This window comes from Larus michahellis, chromosome Z (genome assembly GCF_964199755.1).
Source record: "Larus michahellis chromosome Z, bLarMic1.1, whole genome shotgun sequence".
Lineage (NCBI taxonomy): Eukaryota > Metazoa > Chordata > Aves > Charadriiformes > Laridae > Larus > Larus michahellis.
The window spans coordinates 13,364,658-13,385,575 of NC_133930.1; the positions used below are offsets into that span (position 1 = coordinate 13,364,658).

The 20,918-nt window shown below is 38.8% G+C and overlaps 1 protein-coding gene across 1 annotated transcript; it reads right to left on the bottom strand.

Moving 5' to 3' along the window:
- Positions 1-751: 751 nt before the first annotated feature.
- AMACR (alpha-methylacyl-CoA racemase) lies at positions 752-20,744 on the bottom strand. The gene is made up of 5 exons (XM_074570007.1): positions 20,259-20,744; positions 18,081-18,224; positions 15,401-15,561; positions 10,163-10,349; positions 752-1,552 (listed from the first exon to the last, which is right to left on the bottom strand). Exons 1-5 carry the CDS (start codon positions 20,704-20,706, stop codon positions 1,143-1,145), a joined length of 1,350 nt encoding a protein of 449 aa, XP_074426108.1. The 5' UTR covers positions 20,707-20,744; the 3' UTR covers positions 752-1,142.
- Positions 20,745-20,918: the final 174 nt, after the last annotated feature.

Sequence of the window (20,918 nt, forward strand, 5' to 3'; positions counted from 1 at the left end):
TACATTAGAATGCTTATCAGCTGGAAACTTAAGATGCTTTTGTTGATTGTTTATCTAATTTGTCAGAACTACTAGATGATTTTTGCTTTCAGGCAGGTGTTTATGTGGTAGAATGTAAAAGTTTTTCTTATAGTAAAAATGCTGACATTTTGGCACGACACAAGTAAAATGAGCTAAAGAGTACCTCAGCTTTGGAAGTCTTTGTAAATGAAAAACTAATCTTCTGCAAGGTAAACACTGACAGAATTATCAAAAACCCCAACCCCTCATAGCATAATTCCTGACATGTTAGACTAAAGAAAACTGTATTAAGGCCATATAACTAATCCTTTTTAAAGGCATAATTTTTTTGCCTTGAAGGAGACTGTTTCAAATGACAGTTTAATTTTGAAAGAAATGAAAACCATCACGGAATAACCATTGTTTAAAACCTGTGCAGCAAATTTGCCTACCCTTTTTTCAAAAAGAGAGCAAAGGATTAATACTTGGCAGACATTTTAAAATAACAAATTTTGTTCTGAAGTTATTTTCTAGGCAAACTGAAATTCCAAATGTAATATAATCAGGAAACTGCGCTAGGAAAATGTAGTCAGGCTATTAAATAGAATTACTTTATGATAATAACTCTACAGCAGCACGTAAGAAAACAGAATTATTTTGATCATTGCTTTGGCATGATAAGGCAAATGAATTAATACGGTAAGATAGAGAAAAAAAATCCTTCTAATCTGTGAGTAAACAACACAATCACTTGTTTAGGAAGAATATATTTTATGAAAAGTATTGCCTTCATGTAATTACAATATATATTACAAAGCAACAGTGTAACTAAGAATTAAAAGAAACAAATATTTCACAGGGTACGATATTTAAAAAAACATTTTGAGTACTTACAGCTGCTTACTAAGCAAACTGTGTACATCTTCAGAACACAATTTTGGTATCATTCTAGACTGCAGACCATCCAGGTACACAAGTACGCAACTCCCACTGTTTTCAAGTAAATTTAATACTCCAATAATTTGTTAAAAAACTGTTTAGAAGCTGTATCATGCAAACATTTCTTTGTCATATAATTAAATTTTAATGCATAAAAATATACTACATCAGCCTGAAATTTGTTTCATCTGCATAGTTAGAGATTATAAATTAGCTTTTGGTTTATTGATTCCTATTATTTTATCAGAATAAAGTTTAGCAATCTCTTCCTTAGTAAATCCATATTCTAGAAGTATCTCTTCCGTGTGTTCTCCTATAAAAGGATCTCTTTTAAGTGATGGAACAGCAGGGGTCCTTGATAGAAGAGGAGCAGGTCTAGGACTTATCTCTTCCTGATCATTTTTGATAAAAGAACTTCTTTGTTTGTTATGCTGATGTGAGGCGACATCATCAAAGGATAAAACAGGGGTCACACAGGCATCAATACCATCAAATACACTGCACCACTCAGCTTGTGTCTTCTGTGCAAATATGGCTGCAAATTTTTTCTTCATTTTGGGCCAGTCAGAGTAACTCAACTGATGGGGAAGTTTATCTGAATCTAGTCCAAGACCTGAAAGAAGGGAAGCAAAGTTTAACGGTGGTATAGCTTAGATAAATTAAAATGCTGCCCGCAACTAAGTATGTTCCTCGAGAAGCTGCTGTGTTACAGGCAGCTCAACACAGCACAGCATATTAACTAAAAGTTGCTTCAACCCTTATTATGGTATCTATGATTGAGGATGAGGGAGCAGAAGAATAAAATGTTCTATTACTTGCAATTAGACTAAACTGCATCAGCTACAGCCTTTTAAGTAGGTACATATAATAAACACTCATTTGTATAAACATTTCGGAAGAGCAGCCACTACTTAGAGATAACATTTTGCCCTGAGAACATTTTCTATAATATGTATTGCATTCTCTACCTGGCAGTAGCAACACAAAAATCTGCTGAATGGGTCTTGGACTACAGCAATATACTGATCTCATAGACGCCAGCACATCTGCCACAGCTGGACATTCATCAGGCTACTGAGATTGTGTGTCCAACACGATCGGGTTATTTCTATGCCAGAGATGAGAAGATGGTGTGGACGGGTATACGCGCCTCGATATGCATGACGTAGCTCAGCTGCAGGTGCCTCCTGGCTCACTGACCTGCTTCTCGGCTCCCTCAGTCCAAATGGACCCCAGCAACATTTGCTGCTCTCCCCTCCTCGGCACACTTCCCCAGGTCCCACTCTCCACCGCTGCTCTTTTGGAAAAGTGAAACCCATAGCCCTTACAGCCACTAACTGCTTCAGAACCCTGCTCCCCAGAAGATCAGTCACATGGACCTCCTAGGTATGCAATATGCACATTCCTCCTGAGACACAAGAGCAGATGATGGACACGTAGCCTTTGTACTGAAAACTCACTGAACTAGGCATGTCCTAGGTCCTTCCCTTAACTAAGAGCCACCTTCCCTCCCACTGGGGAGTTTACATCTCTCCTGTGCAGCCAGGTTCCCATCTCTGTTTCTGTTCTTATGGATTCTGCTCTCTGCACTCCCTACTCTTCCATTCTCCTACTTCAAGGAGACCTGAGAATTTTTATCACATCTTGTAGGGTTTATCTCAAAAAGGAGGTAAGAAACAAGAAAGAGAAATGGCAATTAAACCACACTTTCAAAATGGAGATAGTACAGATGTACAGAGTCTATGATATCAAATAGAGATCAGAAGTGGTACATTGAAGGCTATCCAAACAGTCACATCTTGAAAATCAAGAGCATGAACACAGCAGGAAAAATTCAGAAAAAGCACGGATAAGAAAGAAGTTATCCGAGAAATTATAAAGGCTAGAGAACAGCTATCATCACAATGCTTCACAAACAACAACAAAAGGGGCTGCTAAGTAAACAACAGCTCTATGTAAAACGCAAGAGTAAATGAGGAGCTCTGCAAATATTTAATTTTAAGCATTCTTGTATCTTTGGATATTTGGTATCAGTTTGATGATTTGACCTGCAACTGCTAACAAGCTTGGCTATTGGATGCCTGTTTACAGGTAGAATCTACAGAGAACTCTAATATTTATCTGTAGATAGGCAGAAAAATCTTTCTGTATCTTCTATTTCTACAGTTTCCTTATTGCCGAGAGGGGCAGACATATAGCTACTAAGACATACCGAGGAGAAGAAAGGAAGATAATGCCCATTCTTCTGCTCTTTAAGTTCTTTCTTTCTGCTCATAATCTCTACTATGTGCACTTCACAGTCTCCCCCAAGTTATCACGATATTTAAGAATTTCACGGTTGATCACAAGATTCTTAAATAGTAGCTTTGAAAATGAATACATGCTTTGAAATCTTACTTTGGTACACAGAGAAATTGCCAACCTCCAGACTCAGAAATACAGCCTTGCAGTTGTTCATGTTTAAAAGAAAATCAACACAGTCAAAGACAGAATAAGCATTTTCACATCTTATTAGAGATGACTACGGATATCAGGATAAGTATTACTACAAGGTAAACATTAGTCCTCACTGAGTTACCGAGTCATGTGCACCTTAAATCACTAAACTTACAATCTACTCTTCATAAGCATTCACGTCATCCTAAAGAACATCAGCTGAAGATTACTCATACTGCTTGAATATCCATAACTAAAAAGAAGCTAACAATGCTTTTCAAAATTAATTTGATTATTAATCTTCAAAGTATAATACTAAAGATGAATAGTGCTACATAGTTTACTTAAGAACTTTGAGATGAGGCAAATTTACCCTCCACAGTAAGTAAAGCTAATTAACAACATGCTATCTGAGATTCTGTTTCAATGCATGAAACCTCGTCAGTTGGGAACATTGTTTCATAAGTATTTATTTGCTTATTAATTATGGTTTGGGTTTTAGTAGCCAGTCCAACATGAACAGAGCTCTATCATTATCCCATTACACAATTATATTTGAAGATCGTGCCAGATGGAAAGTTGGCTCAATGTAATTGTACATGCTCTAGCAAAATAAAAAAACATGCAGAACCTGGAATTTAGTATTACATGCTCATTTTCCATTGACCACTGAAGACTTCAACTTTAAATAGCATGAACTGACTGCATTTAAGCACCACAGCTTCTCATTTTCCAGCTTGTGCTAACCATTTGTGGTGCAGATGAACAGAATCACAGCAGGAGCGACTGAGTCAACAAGGAAACAATTACACAGCACCGAATTGTCTGAAACACCACAGGATGACAGGTTTGACCCAACATAATCAAAAGCAAAGTATTTTTTACACAGAATATCTGGTAAAGCAATCACAACTTGTTTCCAAGTTTTTTTGTTCAAATTTTGATCTAGGGATTTTTGTTTAGAAAAGCTCAGCTTTGAAATAACAGCTCTGAAACAAAGACTTCTGAAAAATGAAAAATTGTCTCCTTATAATGATATAGCTTTAAGTCTCCTTTAAATGCTGTAGCTTTATTGACATCTATCTGCATGTCATTTATTAATGCAACAAATTGAAATCTCTGTTTCGTCAGAACTTCTTCAACAAACTGCCATAAAATTAGGTACCTATTTCAAGACAGAGAAAACAGTAAAATTCATTAGATAAATCAGCAAAGTTGCTTTGGTGTGTTGGAAACAAACAGCTTCTTACTGCATCTCAGCCATACTATTTTAAAAGATTATTTAGGAACCCAAACAGAGCTTTGTTTGCAATTTTCTTGTTTTAGCTTGCTGATTTTCTTTTCAAAATTGTATGCTCATAGCACAGTAATTTTGAAATTGCGTTGCCACAACGTGACTGAATAGAACCATCTAGTATGGGAATCCTTAATTTTGGCTCAAACCACAGTCATAAGGCATATGCCATTGCTCTCTCTCTAAATATAATTCATTCTCACTCTAAGAGGGAATTGAACTTCAGAATATTCCAAGAAAGTAGTGAATTTTCATGAAAGTAACTACGTAACGTTTTTTCTCTGCTCAAAGTTTTTGAAACTAAATAATTTTTAAGGAAGTGACAGTTCAGCAAAAGGTTGATCAGGCCCAGAGTACTATCAGAGCATTGCTGCAAATGCATCCATAACTCTACTCCAAGTTTACACATTTAATTAGCATAATTGCAAATGTTTTGGTGCAGCAAGAACCTGGCCCTCTACTGTATCTGTACAGTGTTTAAGGCTTATCATGATAAATGAATTCAAATAAAACTTAACACTATGTGTAACTGAGGGTGTCTAAATCTTAATGGGGAAACTGACCACTTTGCACATCTTAATAACAACATTGTATTGAATTTGGCACATAGCAGATTTTTTATACAGTACACAATACTTTACAATTACAAAATGGAGAGCCCTGTGGAAATCCTTCATAATGACGTAAACTATGTTTTTCAAGTGCTTCCTAATTTTTTCTCTTTCTTTTTAAATATTAGTCACACAACATGGGAGTATCAAAGTAGTATGAAAGGAGTACTATTGAATACATGTCCAGAACTTTAGTGACTATTAGCGCTTTTCACATCAACATAAGCTGATACTAAGTTCATCTTATGTAACTGAGTTTACAGCACATGATAATGCAGAACCAAACTTTCACTTCTCACCTGATATACAAAAGTTATTGTGTTCTGCAGGCCTCCTGTAGCCTGGTTACAGCAATACTAACCACATATTGCTAAAAATGAAGAGAAACCTGCAGAAGCAATTTACAGGTCAGTTGGAAGACATTCTGTCTCTTTCTATCAAAACACTGAGACTTAACATCAGTAACACATGTTTCCTACATCAGATTTTTTGTAAGGTGCAAAGGTATTTTACTTATTTATTGGTTGACTTTCATAATAATAAAATTAACATAAGCAAAGGGATTACAGCATGTTTGTTAACAGCAAATAGTCTATAGTGAGCCCAGAATACAACTCTTAATACTACAGCTAATAGAGCAACTCTTTACCATATCTGTTTTATATAGCTTCAGTTTCTCATACAACTTTTTAAAAAAAAAAAAAAAATCATTAATTTGTGGCAAGCAGAAATTTAATTTTCCCTGTCAACAATCTTCTCAAACTGAGATGCGGTATTTTCTTAAATTTAGTTTGCCTCTGCAGGCCCCTTAAGAACTTTCCTCGCCATGTCATTAGCTGCACTCTGGTCCAGCTCTGGGTTCCTAATTCTATAGGGAAACACTGACGTGAACCAAAACCAAAAAGGAAATTAGTTTCACTTCTGCTAACCAGAATTCTGTGAGCAGTGACAAATGGTTCAGAAATCATGTTCCCTTCTCAATTCTGCAATCTTTAAATCTCCAACTCTGACATCTGCAACACACATATCCTTGTGTTTTCAGTATATAGGAGTGGCAAAAGTAACCTACTCTCTGAATATGGACAGAGAGACATAAAGTGGCTTTTGAATATATTTTATCTGGAACAGCACCAAATTGTTCACCAGCAGAACTGACCAGAACTATGGGGAAAAAAGTATGAAATAAATTTATGGAAACTGTAACTGGAACATACCATTTTAAAACCACTTCAAAGTAGGGAATTAATGCCTTGAACAGATGACTCAGCCTAAGTCAAAGCTCCTTGGGGTTGGGAAAGAGCAATACAATTCTCACAAGCAGCTTTTTCTTCCCTATAACATTCAAAGGCTTAAATTCTGAATTGAATTTCTGCAATAGATATCCCAAACAGGAAAGAATCCCTAAGCCAGAAGAAGGGTCTGCTGTTCTAATTTAGTACACTATTGCTTCAGAAAGCTTGCAACCATAACTACTGAAGGGCATAAACATTTCCTACGTGAAAATCTGAACAACTCGTAATTTGCACCTAAAATACAATGAAGAAAGACAACTTATTTCAAATGCAATATTGTGAAAAAATCTTGAGTTCTGTCTGACACTTTAAAAAACACACTTTTACAAAACAAAGAAAAATTATTGACTATGAACAAGCAAAGACTGTGACACAATTAAAGGCAAAAAGCAAAAATTTCCCTAGAAGACTGCTGTCTGCATTTGGGTTTTTTAAATACGACAGAAACAGAATGAAACACAGGCACAACTGTGACTGCAGTTGTTGTCTACTTACAAGCAGATACATGAGTTCTTTATTGCTGAAAACAACTACTTTTGAAACTTCTGCTGTTAAAATCAAGACATTTCTGTGCACTGTAAGCATAAGGAATGCCTTCAAACACGAAAATAAAGTTGTTCAATGGGGGTTCCCCAATGTAGGCATACGAGTTCATAGTTGGTGCTCCAACTACATGCTCTAAATTTCTGAGAAAGAGCTAAGAGGAAAACAGAGAATTTCAGTGTTTTCCTCAGTAAAGAGTTATCTAAATAAGACAGCGACCAAACAGTGATTATGTTATATTGCCTGACCACTGGATTCATCCATCAGTCTTCTTTCTAGCTAAGCTGGCTGGCTGGTTGAGAGAGAAAAGCCTGAGTCTCACCCTGTGGCAATGATCAATACAAGAAGGCTGGAGTGTCCAGTAAAGTTTCACCGAGAAGAAGAGTAACAAAAAAACCAAGTCCAGAATCCATTACAGAATTTGTTTTCTTTTTGAACAAATATAAATTCCATCCCACTCCTGTAGCTTAGAAGTAAGTGCTATTCAACTTTATCTCAAGAGAAGAATAAAATACTGCAGCCATGAATACTGCAGGGCAACGTTTGATCGCATTAATCCAAACATATGGGTATTTCAGTAAGCAGCTTTATTGTTTTCTTTTTTCCTTTGTATTTAATACAGGCATTCTCCCTGAAGAAATGTACTGGAATTCCAAATTCCCCAACTTCCAGAGCAAGGTCTTATATTTTACTTTGATAGTTTCATATTTATTTTTGTTCTCCAACTCTATTTCTTGCAAGCAAAAAAATCTCAAGGGATTGGATGAGAATAACATTTCAAAGAACTGCGAAGTGTGGAATAATCAACTATACTTTCTTTTTCAAGATCGCGTAGCTTAGAACTGGACTTCACTGGAGTTCAGACAATGAGGGACAAAGTACCAGCTTCTTCAGCCAAGAACATGGCTCTTCCAGACTTGACATCTGATCTGGGGGCACCACATATGCTGTACACGTCCCTGAGTCGCTCCAGGAGCCTGCCTTATACATTTCATGTGTCAGCATGTGCCAATTTGGATATTCTATGCAATTGCACATCCCTTTTTAAGCTACACAAAGAAGCAGCCATTTACTGCCACAGATGTGCAAGAACTTTGGGAGCAGCACAGGCTGCAAGTGAACAAAGGCAAAGTGTACAGAACAAGATCTCTCTTTGGGATCCTGCTCACCAAAGGCATACCCCCGCTTCCAACCCCGTACTTTCATTTCATTTCACCATGCTCCTGAATTTCAAAAACTCCTGGAAGTGCAGGCCCTAGGCACTGACTATGCACCTGTTAGCACACTGTAGCTGACTGGGGCTGAACTGGCAGCAACTGCCTGTGAGAGGAATTGTCATGGTTCAACCCCAGCTGGCAACTAAGCACCACACAGCTGCTCACTCACTCCCCCTCCCCTCAGTGGTGATGGGGGGAGAATTGGAAGTGTAAAAGTGAGAAAGAAACTCATGGGTTGAGATAAAAACAGTTTAATGATTACAAACAAATACTAATAATAAAAACTCTAAGGAGAAGGTGGGGAGGAACGTAGAGGAAAATAAAACCCAAGAAAGACAGGAGATGCAAATGAAAACACTTGCTCATCATCAACTGAACAATCCCCAGCCAGTCCCCAAGCAGTGTCCCCCCTGCCGGCCTCCCCCCCAGCCTTTATTGCTGAGCATGACATCATATGGTATGGAACATCCCTTTGGTCAGCTGGGGTCAGCTGTCCTGGCTGTGTCTGCTCCCAGCTTCTCGTGCACCTCCAACCTACTTGCTGGTGGGGCAGAGAAGCAGAAAAGTCCTTGATGCTGTGTAAGCACTGCTCAATAGTAACGAAAACACTAGTGTGTTATCCACACTATTGTCTGCACAAAACCAAAACATAGCCCCATACAAGCTACTACTGAATTCTATCCCAGCCAAAACCAGTACAGGTATCCATGCTACAATTCACGGAATAATCAGTGGGGAGAGTCTGAGCAAGAGTAAGGAGCTACTCCACCGTCACCCTCACTCAGCAAAGATTTATCACATGTAAGTCATGCACGCACAAAAGGGGTTCACCAACACTGCGTACATCCACTTTAGGTGTATCGTTTGTTCGCATCCCTTCCAAGCATTAAGCAAAACTAAAACTAGATTGAGAATGTTTTATATCCTTCATATTCAGAACAAGGGAAAGAAATATCAAGAAAATAAATATCAAATTCTTCTGTGAATTTTTTTATATTTTCATAAATTTGGTATGGAAAGCATAGCAATCTACCAAAGGAGCACAACAGAACAAATTATTTTTATATGAAATAACTAGTAAGAAGCTAAGAGCACATCTGATCAAAAGCTTGAAGCACACAAAGAGTTCATAGGTAGAGGAACCTGCAGATTTCTGTTTTAACTTCACACAACTATTTTGCATGACCCATTCTAATTTCTCAAACAGATAAATAATATTTTATAGTCATACTTAAAAAATCTTCAGTCAAATATAAAAATATATCCATAGATGGGCATTAAAGCACTCTGAAACTGTGTGACAGAAATTAATTTATAAAGTTGACTGTGCTTCTAGAAAAAGTCCATTCTATCAAGAAATACTATGAACTACTTCCAATGAACATTCATTTCTGAAACAATTTAAGTAGTTAATTAAAAAAAAAAAACATAGCACAAATAACTGAAATTGCTTGAAATTTTGTTTGCAATACAAAAGAATTAGGTCTCCTTTTTAAAGTATATTCAAAATCCCTTGAAAAAAGTGGTTTCCAACAATAGTTGGTTAGTGCTGCAGTCTCATAAGACTACCATTACCGTAACTCCAGCAGAAAACCTGTAATTTAAGTCTAGTTTCTAAGGGTAAGGTGAAGAAGGGACAAAAAAGAAAAAAATTAATTGCTAGAAGAAGAAAGTTAAATAAACTGTCACACTACTTCCCAATTAGTTTCAAGAAGCGTTTAGCTTTTACAAAGAAATCAACATAACCAATGTCATGAATCAAAATCAAGTATTAAAAAATTCATTCAATCATGCTTTGCCAATGTGAAACAACTGCTCCAAGCTACTTACCCTTTATTAACTGCTCATAGAATTGAGGCTCAATGGCACCAACAGCCATGAATTTTCCATCGGAGGTCTTGTAGGTTTCATAATAAGGTGCACCACTATCTAGCAAGTTCTCACCTCGAGGTCTGTCCCAAAATCCCAACTTTTGTGTTTTCCACAGGAAAGAACTTAGGTATGCTACTCCTTCTACCTTGAAGATTTACAGGAAAAAGTAACAGCTTCAATAAATTAGTTGGCACATTACCTTAATTCTACATAAAACAAAACAGCAAGAAACTACTACCAGTTCTGGCCTTCGTTAAGATTTTTAATGATGAAATCTCTGGTAAGCAGTTTACTTTCTTAAAATTTTCAATTACTGTTTATATGCGTATGTGAAGTCATCTAGAATTACAGAGTAAGAAGGAGCATCAGTGTAATAACGCAGCTTCAGATGCATAACAAACTTTCAACGCACAAAGTTTCATCTAGCATGTTTATAATCATTAGGAGTTCACAAAGAGAATGTAAGTAATTTTAGGTCATGGGACAAGCTTCTTGGCTCTGTAAGAACATTAAGTATCTGACAGCCGTCAGGGCTTTTAAACCTCTGGAAATCAAGACGCCTACACTAGTCCTGTAACTATAAAATTTTTATCTCAATATTAACTTCTTTGAATTTACTGATTATAATAAGACTGCTATTTTTAGAAGAAAACTGGAAGGAAATCAAAGGTTGAAGCTCTCTTATACGATGGGAACTGGGAAGTTCATCTCCATCACTAAACTGAAACAAAAATTATTCTCCCCCTCTCATCACTGGCAGGTACATAGACATAGCAAGGTAATGTCTAAATAGGCAAGTGTCTGATGAATACAGCACTAGAAAACATGATTAATCCTGTTCCAACTTTCCCCTTAAAGTTTTGGCTACGTGGAGTACAACCAGATGAAAATTCCGTTTGTTCAGCCTTCCAATAAGTATCAAGCTTGTACCAGTTTTTCCAAGTAAAATCACATCCTACAGTTTTGCTCACCAGCAGAATCCATTTTCTTCCAACTGCATTAGAAAAACTGTAAAAGAAGATGCAGTAACAGTATATGGCCAGAAACATTCCAGTGGAACAGAGAAAAACCTCAGCTGTATCATTTTGGGTATCATTTTGATTCAGTGTGTAAAGTTAACATAATATTGTCTATAGGGAAAAGCACAGAGATTGTAGCAAAATAAAAAGCTACTGAACTTTCACATGGAAAGATCTATTAGTTTCTACTTTTCAAAGCAAGAATTTAAAACAAATCATGAAGGCTTCTTCACTTAATGTATATTACTTGACCTCTTTCTCCAGTACCCGCCACAATGACAGGAATACTTCTGCCCTACTTGTTACATGTTCAAGTCAGTTAAAGTACTTTCATATGAGAAAATACTGTATACCTTCATGTACATGTTTCTAAAATAATTACAAGGATATCAAAATAGTGTTTGCTTTACTAATGATCTGATCTTGCACTGCTCGTATTAACAGAAAAATACACAAAAAAACCATTGGAAGTAAGGAGAATAATAGATTGGGATAATATCAGAATAAGGTCTAACTGCAAATTAGATCTTGGTGCTGACAGAACTACTTATAATACCTATGTACAGTGCTACATGCCCTGGAAACACTTAAAAAAACCCAAACACAACTGTTTTGGACTGGTATGGGGACTTTAGAAATATCCCTGGATGGGCAACTGTACAGCTAGTTTCTGCCTGAGGTCCACTGCAATTCAGAGGCAAGTAAAAATGTGTCTAACATCTGCACCAAGCCTTCAAGAGCACGCTCTAATAACACCACACACACAGAGTAATGTGGTCACTTTCTTCTAAAACATGAAAAGGACAACACGGGGAGACTCCACTTAAGCCTGATTACAGTAAGAGTTAACGTGTTTTCACTTAATGGCTCCCTCATCCTAAGGGCATCAGCAGTCCCTAAAGCAGGGACAACAATCCAGAGGCACCACCATGCTGGGTGACCTGTCTGCTCCGCAAGTCTTCTGTTCCGTCTGCAAATTGAAACAGTCAAACAAAACTCAGAATGAATCCCCACCAACCTAATCTTTATCCTTGTGACTGATGAATGCCTCTAGGATGTGGGAATTTTGGTTTTGAACACCTCCAGGCTGAGAAAAAGCTGGAACCCCAGTCTTCTGTTGGACAGCTAAATGCTCTTGCCATGAGACTATTATGCAAGTGATCATTACCACTATCCTCTTTTCACAAAGAGTGAGTCATGCTCGGTCAGATGCCTAACAACATCAGCAGAAGGCTCTGTGTCTGAATTTGGAGTGAACTTGAAGTGTGGCCCTGACTCACATGCCTCTATTCCAGTGTGGTGCAAAAGTGCAGACATACAATTGTGCCTACCGTATCATATTGCGGTGTCCACTCCACATCCTACTCAGCACATGGGAACTATCAGGCTCACTGTAAGATACCTATGATCCCTATAGAGTCAATGAGAAGAGACAGCAACTAACATGAATCAGGTCAGACCAGGTGTTTAATTCTTCTGAGGTAGACAGGTGAAATGCAGGACCCGGTGTCTACTTTTTACACAGAGAAACAATAACACTGGACACCATGAACAGGTGATGAAAATCTAGCCCTTGCCCTAATACTCCCTACCCTCTTTTTGAATCAGTTTAGTTTCACTAACTAAAGGAGTTCCTCGTGTATATTACTGATCATAAGAATGCTCCCAAGCCATTTTTCACCTTTCAGTATACTAATTAGAAATAAAAGATAAATAACAAATTATTCTATCACAAAAATCCAGATTTCAGTCTAGAATTACTAATCTAAAAGACAAGAAATAATTCTTTTAGATTACTTCAAAAAAATAGGCATTACAATAAAAGGAAAAAACAAATAAGTGGTCAGTAAAGCAATCGATGAAGCAAGATGAAAACTTAATAAAAGTCATCGTGAGGACACAAAGCTCCTAAAAAATAAATTAATTTTCCCTCTTCTACTGTAGAAAATTCCACTATGTGTCAGTCTTTAACATATTGAGACTACCTAAACTGTACAGCACCTTAAGTAACAGGCCTATTAAATAAAAAAGAATGTTAAAATGAAATGACACCTGAAATGCTGCAGTAGTGCGATTTTAAGAATATCTACTTCAATGAAACAAAATTAGATACAGAAACAGGCTCATCAACCCAGTCTATTTAACTGTCTTTACTGTTCATGATGCATGAATATTTTTTATAAACTGTCTCACTGAAAGTCTGTTCAAATGAAAGGAACTTAACAAAATGCCAGGTAAAGTACACCCAGTGATACTGGGCAATATTCCATCCATTTCACAGGACACCAGGAACATCAGCAGGGAACTGTAAATTCAACAATTATAAAAAAATTTGAGAGAAGTTTTGAGGGCTTAAAAAAACCCCACATAAAAACACAACACATTTTATTCCCAATGAGCCAGCGATCTTATTAGGGCATTAGTGAACTTACATTGATTCTTCTCATAACAAATTATTTTAATGACTTAAATTGAAAATAAGGTAATATTCAAAACTACAAGAAATATCTTTTTTAATATTTGAAGACTTGTCATAATTCTCCGCTATTCTTGATTCAATACAAACTCTTTCAATTTTCCATTGTAGGTCATGTTTTTGGACTCACGATCATTTTTGTTGTGTTTCTCAGACTTCTTCAAATTGGTTGGGTTTTTTTTGGAAAGATGATGGCCAGTGTCAGAAACAGTGATTTCCTGAGGCCTTATAAATGTTGAATAGATTAGAATTACTTCAGAAACTTTGCTGGCTCTATTTCCTGCTTATACATCCGAATACAGGGTGCATGTGTGTTTTACAACAACATGATATTGTTGACACATGTTCAGCTTGTGACTACTATAAACCTCCAGGATTGTACTTTAGCCAATTGTTCTCATACTGCATTTGTGCAGCTAATTGTTTCTGCCTAAGAGAACTACAGAGCAGTGGTTTCCATGAATTTCAGCCATTTTTTTCAGGTCATTTCTCCAATTTGAAAAGGTCATTTTCAATACTAATCCAAGTGTCCAACATCCTTTTAGTTCTTCCCACATGCATAGCATCTGTAAATTTACTAAACACGATTACTCATCCATCATTCAGCTTATTGAAGAAAACACTGAAAAAACCCAACACATGTTTGTGGAGCTCCAGTTGATACGTTTTTCATTTTGGCAATCAACTACTAATAACTATTGTCAGGGTAAAAACATTAGACCAGTTTTGTACTGATCTGACAGAACCTCCATCTACACCATAATGCCGTGGCCTGCTTCTGAGAATGTCATGTGAATTTGTCAAAAACTTAACTTGAGTCAAGATAGCGAACATCTCTTGCTACTCTCCTACCTTCAAGACCTCTTCAACAAAAGGATTTTTTCCAATTAGTATAATTGTTTTCTATTTATATTTAAGTCCAAATCACATCCCTCACTGTATCACACCACCTCGAAGGGAAGTAGTCAAATTTAAATTGCAACACTTTTTACAAATAAAATCAGAAAAAGAGAGAGACAGAGAGAGAAAAAAACACTTGCAGATAATACAGGTTTCAAGGATAAATGTAAATATGTATTTTCCTCTGTGTTAAGTGGGTGGCCTTGCAGTGAAAAATTCCATAGTACTCATTATTAAGCTAATTTAGCCTTTCTTTTATTTTACAGCACATTAACGCAAAGTGTTTGAAATTGACTCCTTGGAGATAATCCATAGCAATGTAATTTTTCAAGGGAACAGTGTCTAGTAACGCATGATCTGTCAGAAATTCATAAGCAGATGTATCTTGGATAAAGCTAATGTAATTCTTTATTTTATTAGGATCATCACTTTTGCTGTTATGCACGATGTGAATTGTTTATTATACACCCTATTTCCATACACCAAACTTACTCATCAAATATACGCAGCTAATATTTTTTTGATGAAGGCAGACTGCTACAAGGAAGATAGGGATCGGCACAAGGGAGAGTCGCAGTAAGTGTCACATGTCATAAGGATGTTATGGATACAGTGATATGTGAAAACTGCTTGCACATGAAGGAACAGCCATTTTACAAGATTACTTACTTTCCCATTTCCAAGTTCTCAATTTTAAATGTCATGAATAGTTCCAATTTCCTCCCTTTTACAGACTTAAAAGCAGGAAAAAACCCAAACAAGCAAACCTAAGAAACCCACCTTCCTTGAGACCAAACTTACCATACTGGCATCAATGATCTGCCCTCTGCCAGATTTGGTACGTTCATAAAGGGCTACAACAATGCCCAATGCACACATGACACCTCCACCAGCAAAATCAGCCAGAAGATTTAAGGGTGCATAAGGATTTTCATCTTTCCTACCCATCTTTGACAGCACACCTGACAGCAGAGCAAACAAAGCAAACATAAGTACACAATTAGTTCTAAACGTTAATTTCTACATTTCTACATTGAGAGTTTCATTCTTTTCAATCTATGCAAGTAAACAAGGGATAAAGTAAACTTCTATCAACAGCTTTCTGTCTCTACTCAGATGTGTCTTAGCAAATAGTTCCTCTTTAATTCACAAAAGAATATAATATATGAAATCATATTAGTGAAGATGCTATTAATGAAAGAGATTAATAAAAGTCTCACAGATAAACCATTGATAATTTGGCTATATAGGGACAAAACTTCACCCAAAAAAACTTGTGTGAAGTAATTCTGTATTACTACTTTGTACATACACAGAACCTCCCCAGTAACAATTCAATAGGCATTATGAACATGCCTGAAAGCAACTTTGGTAAATTGTTCTTCTTTGAATCTTTTAAAGAAAAAACGCAGATGTACAGTCTTCTGTGCACATAACCCATGAGTTAGTATTTATAACAAAGGATTTCACAACAACAACTGCACTTCAGTCCTATCCTGCCTATTCAACTACCTTTGCAAAAAAAAAAAGGTTGTGTTGAAGAGGAACAGGTGAATAACACAGAAAGGTTACCCCTGATTGCATGCAACACAGACACAGGGAACCAGAAATTATGCAGAAATGAAAGAGAATAAGCAACAGTTAAGTCAGTTTACTTCAGATGGAGCTTTGAATCTGTTAGCTTTCTCTGCCATCCTGAACAACCTCTTTACTGTCACCTTACTCTTTGTAGTTCCCTCATAGTGATTCCCTTCGGGCAAGCAAGAAACTGCAGTATGATCATATGTCTCCTACACCTGTAGCCTAAGGTCTGAGACTTGCAGCATACACGGCCAAAATTTCCAGAGAACTGCACAATTCTGATGCACCGTTTAGTTAATGGTCTACTGCACTTAGGAAATGCAAGCAACTGAGTGCACAGTATTAAGAAGTCTGCAAAGCCTGTAGTGCAAGCATAAAGCCCTGTCGCTGACAAAAACCTCATTTTTAAAGAGTCTAAAGGTCATCACAGGCACCAGCAAATTAACATACTAACTTATATCTGCACTTTCTAATCTGAGCCATTTTTTAGTTAAAGAAAGTCAAAGCTCATCACGAAAATTCTCAGGATATGAGATCTCATTTTTGAGGAATGATACCTCCCAAATACCTCATACTATTTCCTTTAAATAGGCAGAAAAACTTGACCTGTGCAATTTCAAGCACAATGATTTCATTTTAGGAAGATAGCACTAACCAAAATAGTACTGATTAAATCAGCTCCAGAGAATCAAAACACTTCTTTTTGTAAACAGAAAGCACTACAATCTAAGGTAGCGATGGACAATACTGTTGATGTACGACTTTTTCCCTATGGTAATATCCTCTGGACACGAAGTCAAAAGTGTTTCAAATAAGGCATCCTTTCTTTACTCTTTTTTATCCTCTGGCAATCTTACATAATGAGAGAAGACTGAACCCATCCCTGAAGAAACTTAATTCCTCAACGCAATGACTGCCCATAGGAGGTAATACCAGATCAGCACATTTGCTGTGCCTCTGCTCTGGCCGTTGCTGGGGCTAAAAGAAATGCTTTATCCAGTGAGAAGCCAAGAAGTTTTGGGCCGCTTTCTCTCCTCCCTCACAGGCTTGGATAATCAGCAGAGACAGCAGCAGTGTGAAGAGCAGTAGGTGGGGCCACCCATGACCCACTGACTGCTCCCACTAGAGTTGGGTAATTTTCTTCTTGTTTGTTACTGGATACTGGTACAAGCACCACACTTAAAAACAGCAGCATACTGCCTACGACACCTTAAGGAAGCATAGCATTGCCACTTTATTTTAAGGCTACTTTCCTTTCAGTTTTTACAGCAGAAAAGCACAAGAGCTCAAACAGCTTAGGCTGAGTAATTTTTCTTTGCTCAAAAAAAGCTGCTCACAAACACGCAAAATAATCTGCAGCCCTTTCAGGATTATAAGCATACAGATTTTCCAGGAGAGAGGCTCTGAAGAAATGCATAAAAACTTCAGTCCTCTCTTCAAAGAGAAAAACTTTATTCAGATAAAATAGCACAAAGCCTGAGAAGGTATGCTGATCCAGCCTAACAGCTGGCTGCTGCTGCCAAAGGAACAGCCCTTCCAGCCCATGTTTCCTCCTTTCTTGTGCTGACTTTTTTATGTTTCTTGGATCCCTTAATGAACTGCTTCACCTCAATAACCTGGCAGAAAAACATCCTCATTTCTCCTGGCCAGTTTTGACTTGTGAGGGACCTTAGAAGGGGTTTAAGCAAGCGCCAGAGCTGACTGGAGAGAATGGAGCTGGGAGAAGCACACAGAAAGAGAAACCCTCCTTTCACTGGCAGAGATGCTTCAGATCTGCTCAGCTGTTTCATCAGACTGCACCTCAGGAAAACTGAGCTATCTGCAAATAACCTTTCAATAAATTCTTGAGTCTTGATTTAAGGGGGGAAAACTTTATTTGACAGGAAATTTTACAGCGTACCTGATAAAGACAAATAATTGATGTCATGACCTGCAGACCTGGCATATTTTCCTGTCTGGCCAAATCCAGTAAGTCTAGCGTAGATGAGCCTGGGATTCTCCTGGAGAAGGACCTCTGGACCAAGCCCAAGTTTTTCCATGACACCTTAAAAAGATAAAGGCACAGAATCCTAATTCATGTTTATTTTTTACTTAGACTCAAAATATGCATGGTGCAAAGTTAAATTACACAACAAAGGAACTGAATTGCAATTTATCAAATAATACATTCTAATTCTGTATCCATAGTACAATGCGAACAGCCAGAATGTTATAAATTACTAACATACTGCACATATTTTGAATACAAGCCAATTAAGTGGAAATTAAGCTTTAGGGTCCTTTGGTTTTTTTTTCAGCTCTTTTTCCTGTTTTAATTTCCCAAAAGATTGCCAGCAAACATGCTGTAATCCATGTACTGTTGAATGAGAGAGAAAGCTACCAAAGGCTTGTAAAAAAAAAAAAAAGAGGAAGAGCAAACTCTTATGTTTTCTGCATTTAAATTACATGAAATTGTGTCCATCTTTCACTGGAATATACTTTCCTCACCATATTAACCTCTCAGTACCCCAGATGTTCCTGTATCTTTCAACTCACTGATACAAATGGGCCATGCCACTATTGCACAAATGATCTGCAACAACTGCACAAAAGAAAATGTGCTCTTTTGTAATGCAGAGAATAACAAACTTTTAGAAATCAATGAAATGTAGGTTTGGTCAGCATGCATTTACAGTAATCAAGGCTAAGATTTTGATCTTGCAGTTCTAAAATAGTGGTTTTAAAAGAAGCAAATTGAAGTTGCAAATAAATGATAGATTTTTATTGGTGCAGTGCAGCTTGGTCAGACTCTGCCCTATAATCTATATTGGCACTGCAGGGAGACACATTTCAGAGGGGAAGGGATAATAACTTCAATGCCTATTCCCAGAATCTATTACTGCAACTTGTTTCACAGACTAGTCCATAATATTACTACGTACTCAAATTCCTTAATATTTATTTCTATTGTATTACTTACTGGGCAGTGGCAAGTGATTAATACCAAGAAGAAAGCAGTGAAATTTGGTAAAGAGCAAGATTTTTCAAAAGCACAAGTGAGAACTGTGTGCCAAATAACCCCTGGTGTCACAAAGACGTGGTCGGAAGGTCAATGTGTGTTTAAAGAAACTCTCCTGCCTCATCTTCTTGTTTCACACCAGCTTCACGCTGGATCATAGACTGGCCTAGTTCAGTTACAGGCCCATAAAACCTAATGTCTAGTAACAAAACTACCTGCATTTCCAGATTAAAAAAAAAGCGCAAGTGCCTATAAAACCAAAGAAAACAGAAATTTCTATGATAAGAAAAAAAAAACCATTAGAAAATAGAAAACTTGCTACAATGAAAAATGGAATTTAAGGTCTTAATTTTGTCTGCACAACTTCTGAGAACAAAACTAAAAATTCTTAAGGTAAAAAACATCACAATCATAAAGCCCTGCTTTCAGAATGAAAAGCATTATCTGCATTATCAGAGCAGGGATACTGAAACAGCCTGTGCAGGAGCCTCAGATGAGTGCCTGTGCACGGTTCATGAAGGAAGAGAGCACATTCGATCTGTTAGAGGAATCATAAGCTCTGAGACTTGGTGCACTGTCTGCTGCATCTTATCCATATTACGGTTAGACTCAATGATCTTAAAGGTCTTTTCCAACCTAAATGATCTATGGTTCTATGCCAGCCTTCCAAATGTGGGCTGAATTATATCAGCAAGCCTGAAAATGCCCGTAGGACCGATGCCCAAACTGAAACACGACTCCTCGCCTCAGACACCCTCCGGAGCCGCCCAAGACCGTTTGCTCGGTGTCTCAGCCGCTGGGGCAAGGCCCTGGCCCTTCCACAGCTTCTTCCCTCCAGTGTTGCAGGGCTGCTGCACTTCCAAAACCCCGGCACCTCCCGTACCATTTCTAACCCGCACCAAATGAGCCCCAGAAGCGGTTCCCTTCCCTGCCGTGCACTTGGCGAGGTCACCGGCTGACAGGAGGCCCCTCAGCACGGCACCCCGCGGCCCCTCCACCGCCACCCCCGCCTCCGACTTAGCCCACCCCACCTCCCCGTTCCCCGGCCCCGTCGCCCGCCAGCGCCTCCCCCCACCTCACCGTGGCGGAAAGGCTCGATGAGCACGTCCGCCCCGCAGCACAGCCGCCTCAGCGCCGCCGCCCCCGGGGGTCGCTTGAGGTCGAGCGCCAAGGAGCGCTTGCCACGGCCCTGCGTGTCGGTGGACACGGGGGAGGGGGGAGTCCGGTCCACCCGCACCACCCGGGCCCCGAAGTCGGCCAGGATCATGCCGCAGAGCGGCGCCGGCGCCAGGCCGGCCAGCTCCAGCACCCGCACCCCGCTCAGCGCCATGGCGGACGCCGCTTGACGAGCGCCGAGGCATCGATCCCCGCCACCGCCCACACGGCCGCCGGCGGTTCCGGTGGCGGGCAGAGCGCCCGGAGGTGTCCCCGGCCGCCCGCCGGCTTTCCCCTGCGGCCTGGCTGTGCCGTCCGGCGGACGAGGCGGTGGGGACGGCCCCTGTCTCGTCGCGTTCCCCCGCGGCTGCATCTTCTGGGCAGCGGGCTGCCCCGAGGGCCGCGCCCCGGCCCCCCTCCAGGTTCCGGTCAGGCGACGGACCTTCCCTTGGAGCTGGGGGTCGGGCAGGCAGCAAAGAATGTGAAAATCAAGACCTACTTCTCAGAAAACATCCGCCATCGTGTTGTAGAGGGGAGCCAACAGCAATGCCAGCTGCCGGTTCGGCTGCCATGGGTGGCCAAACC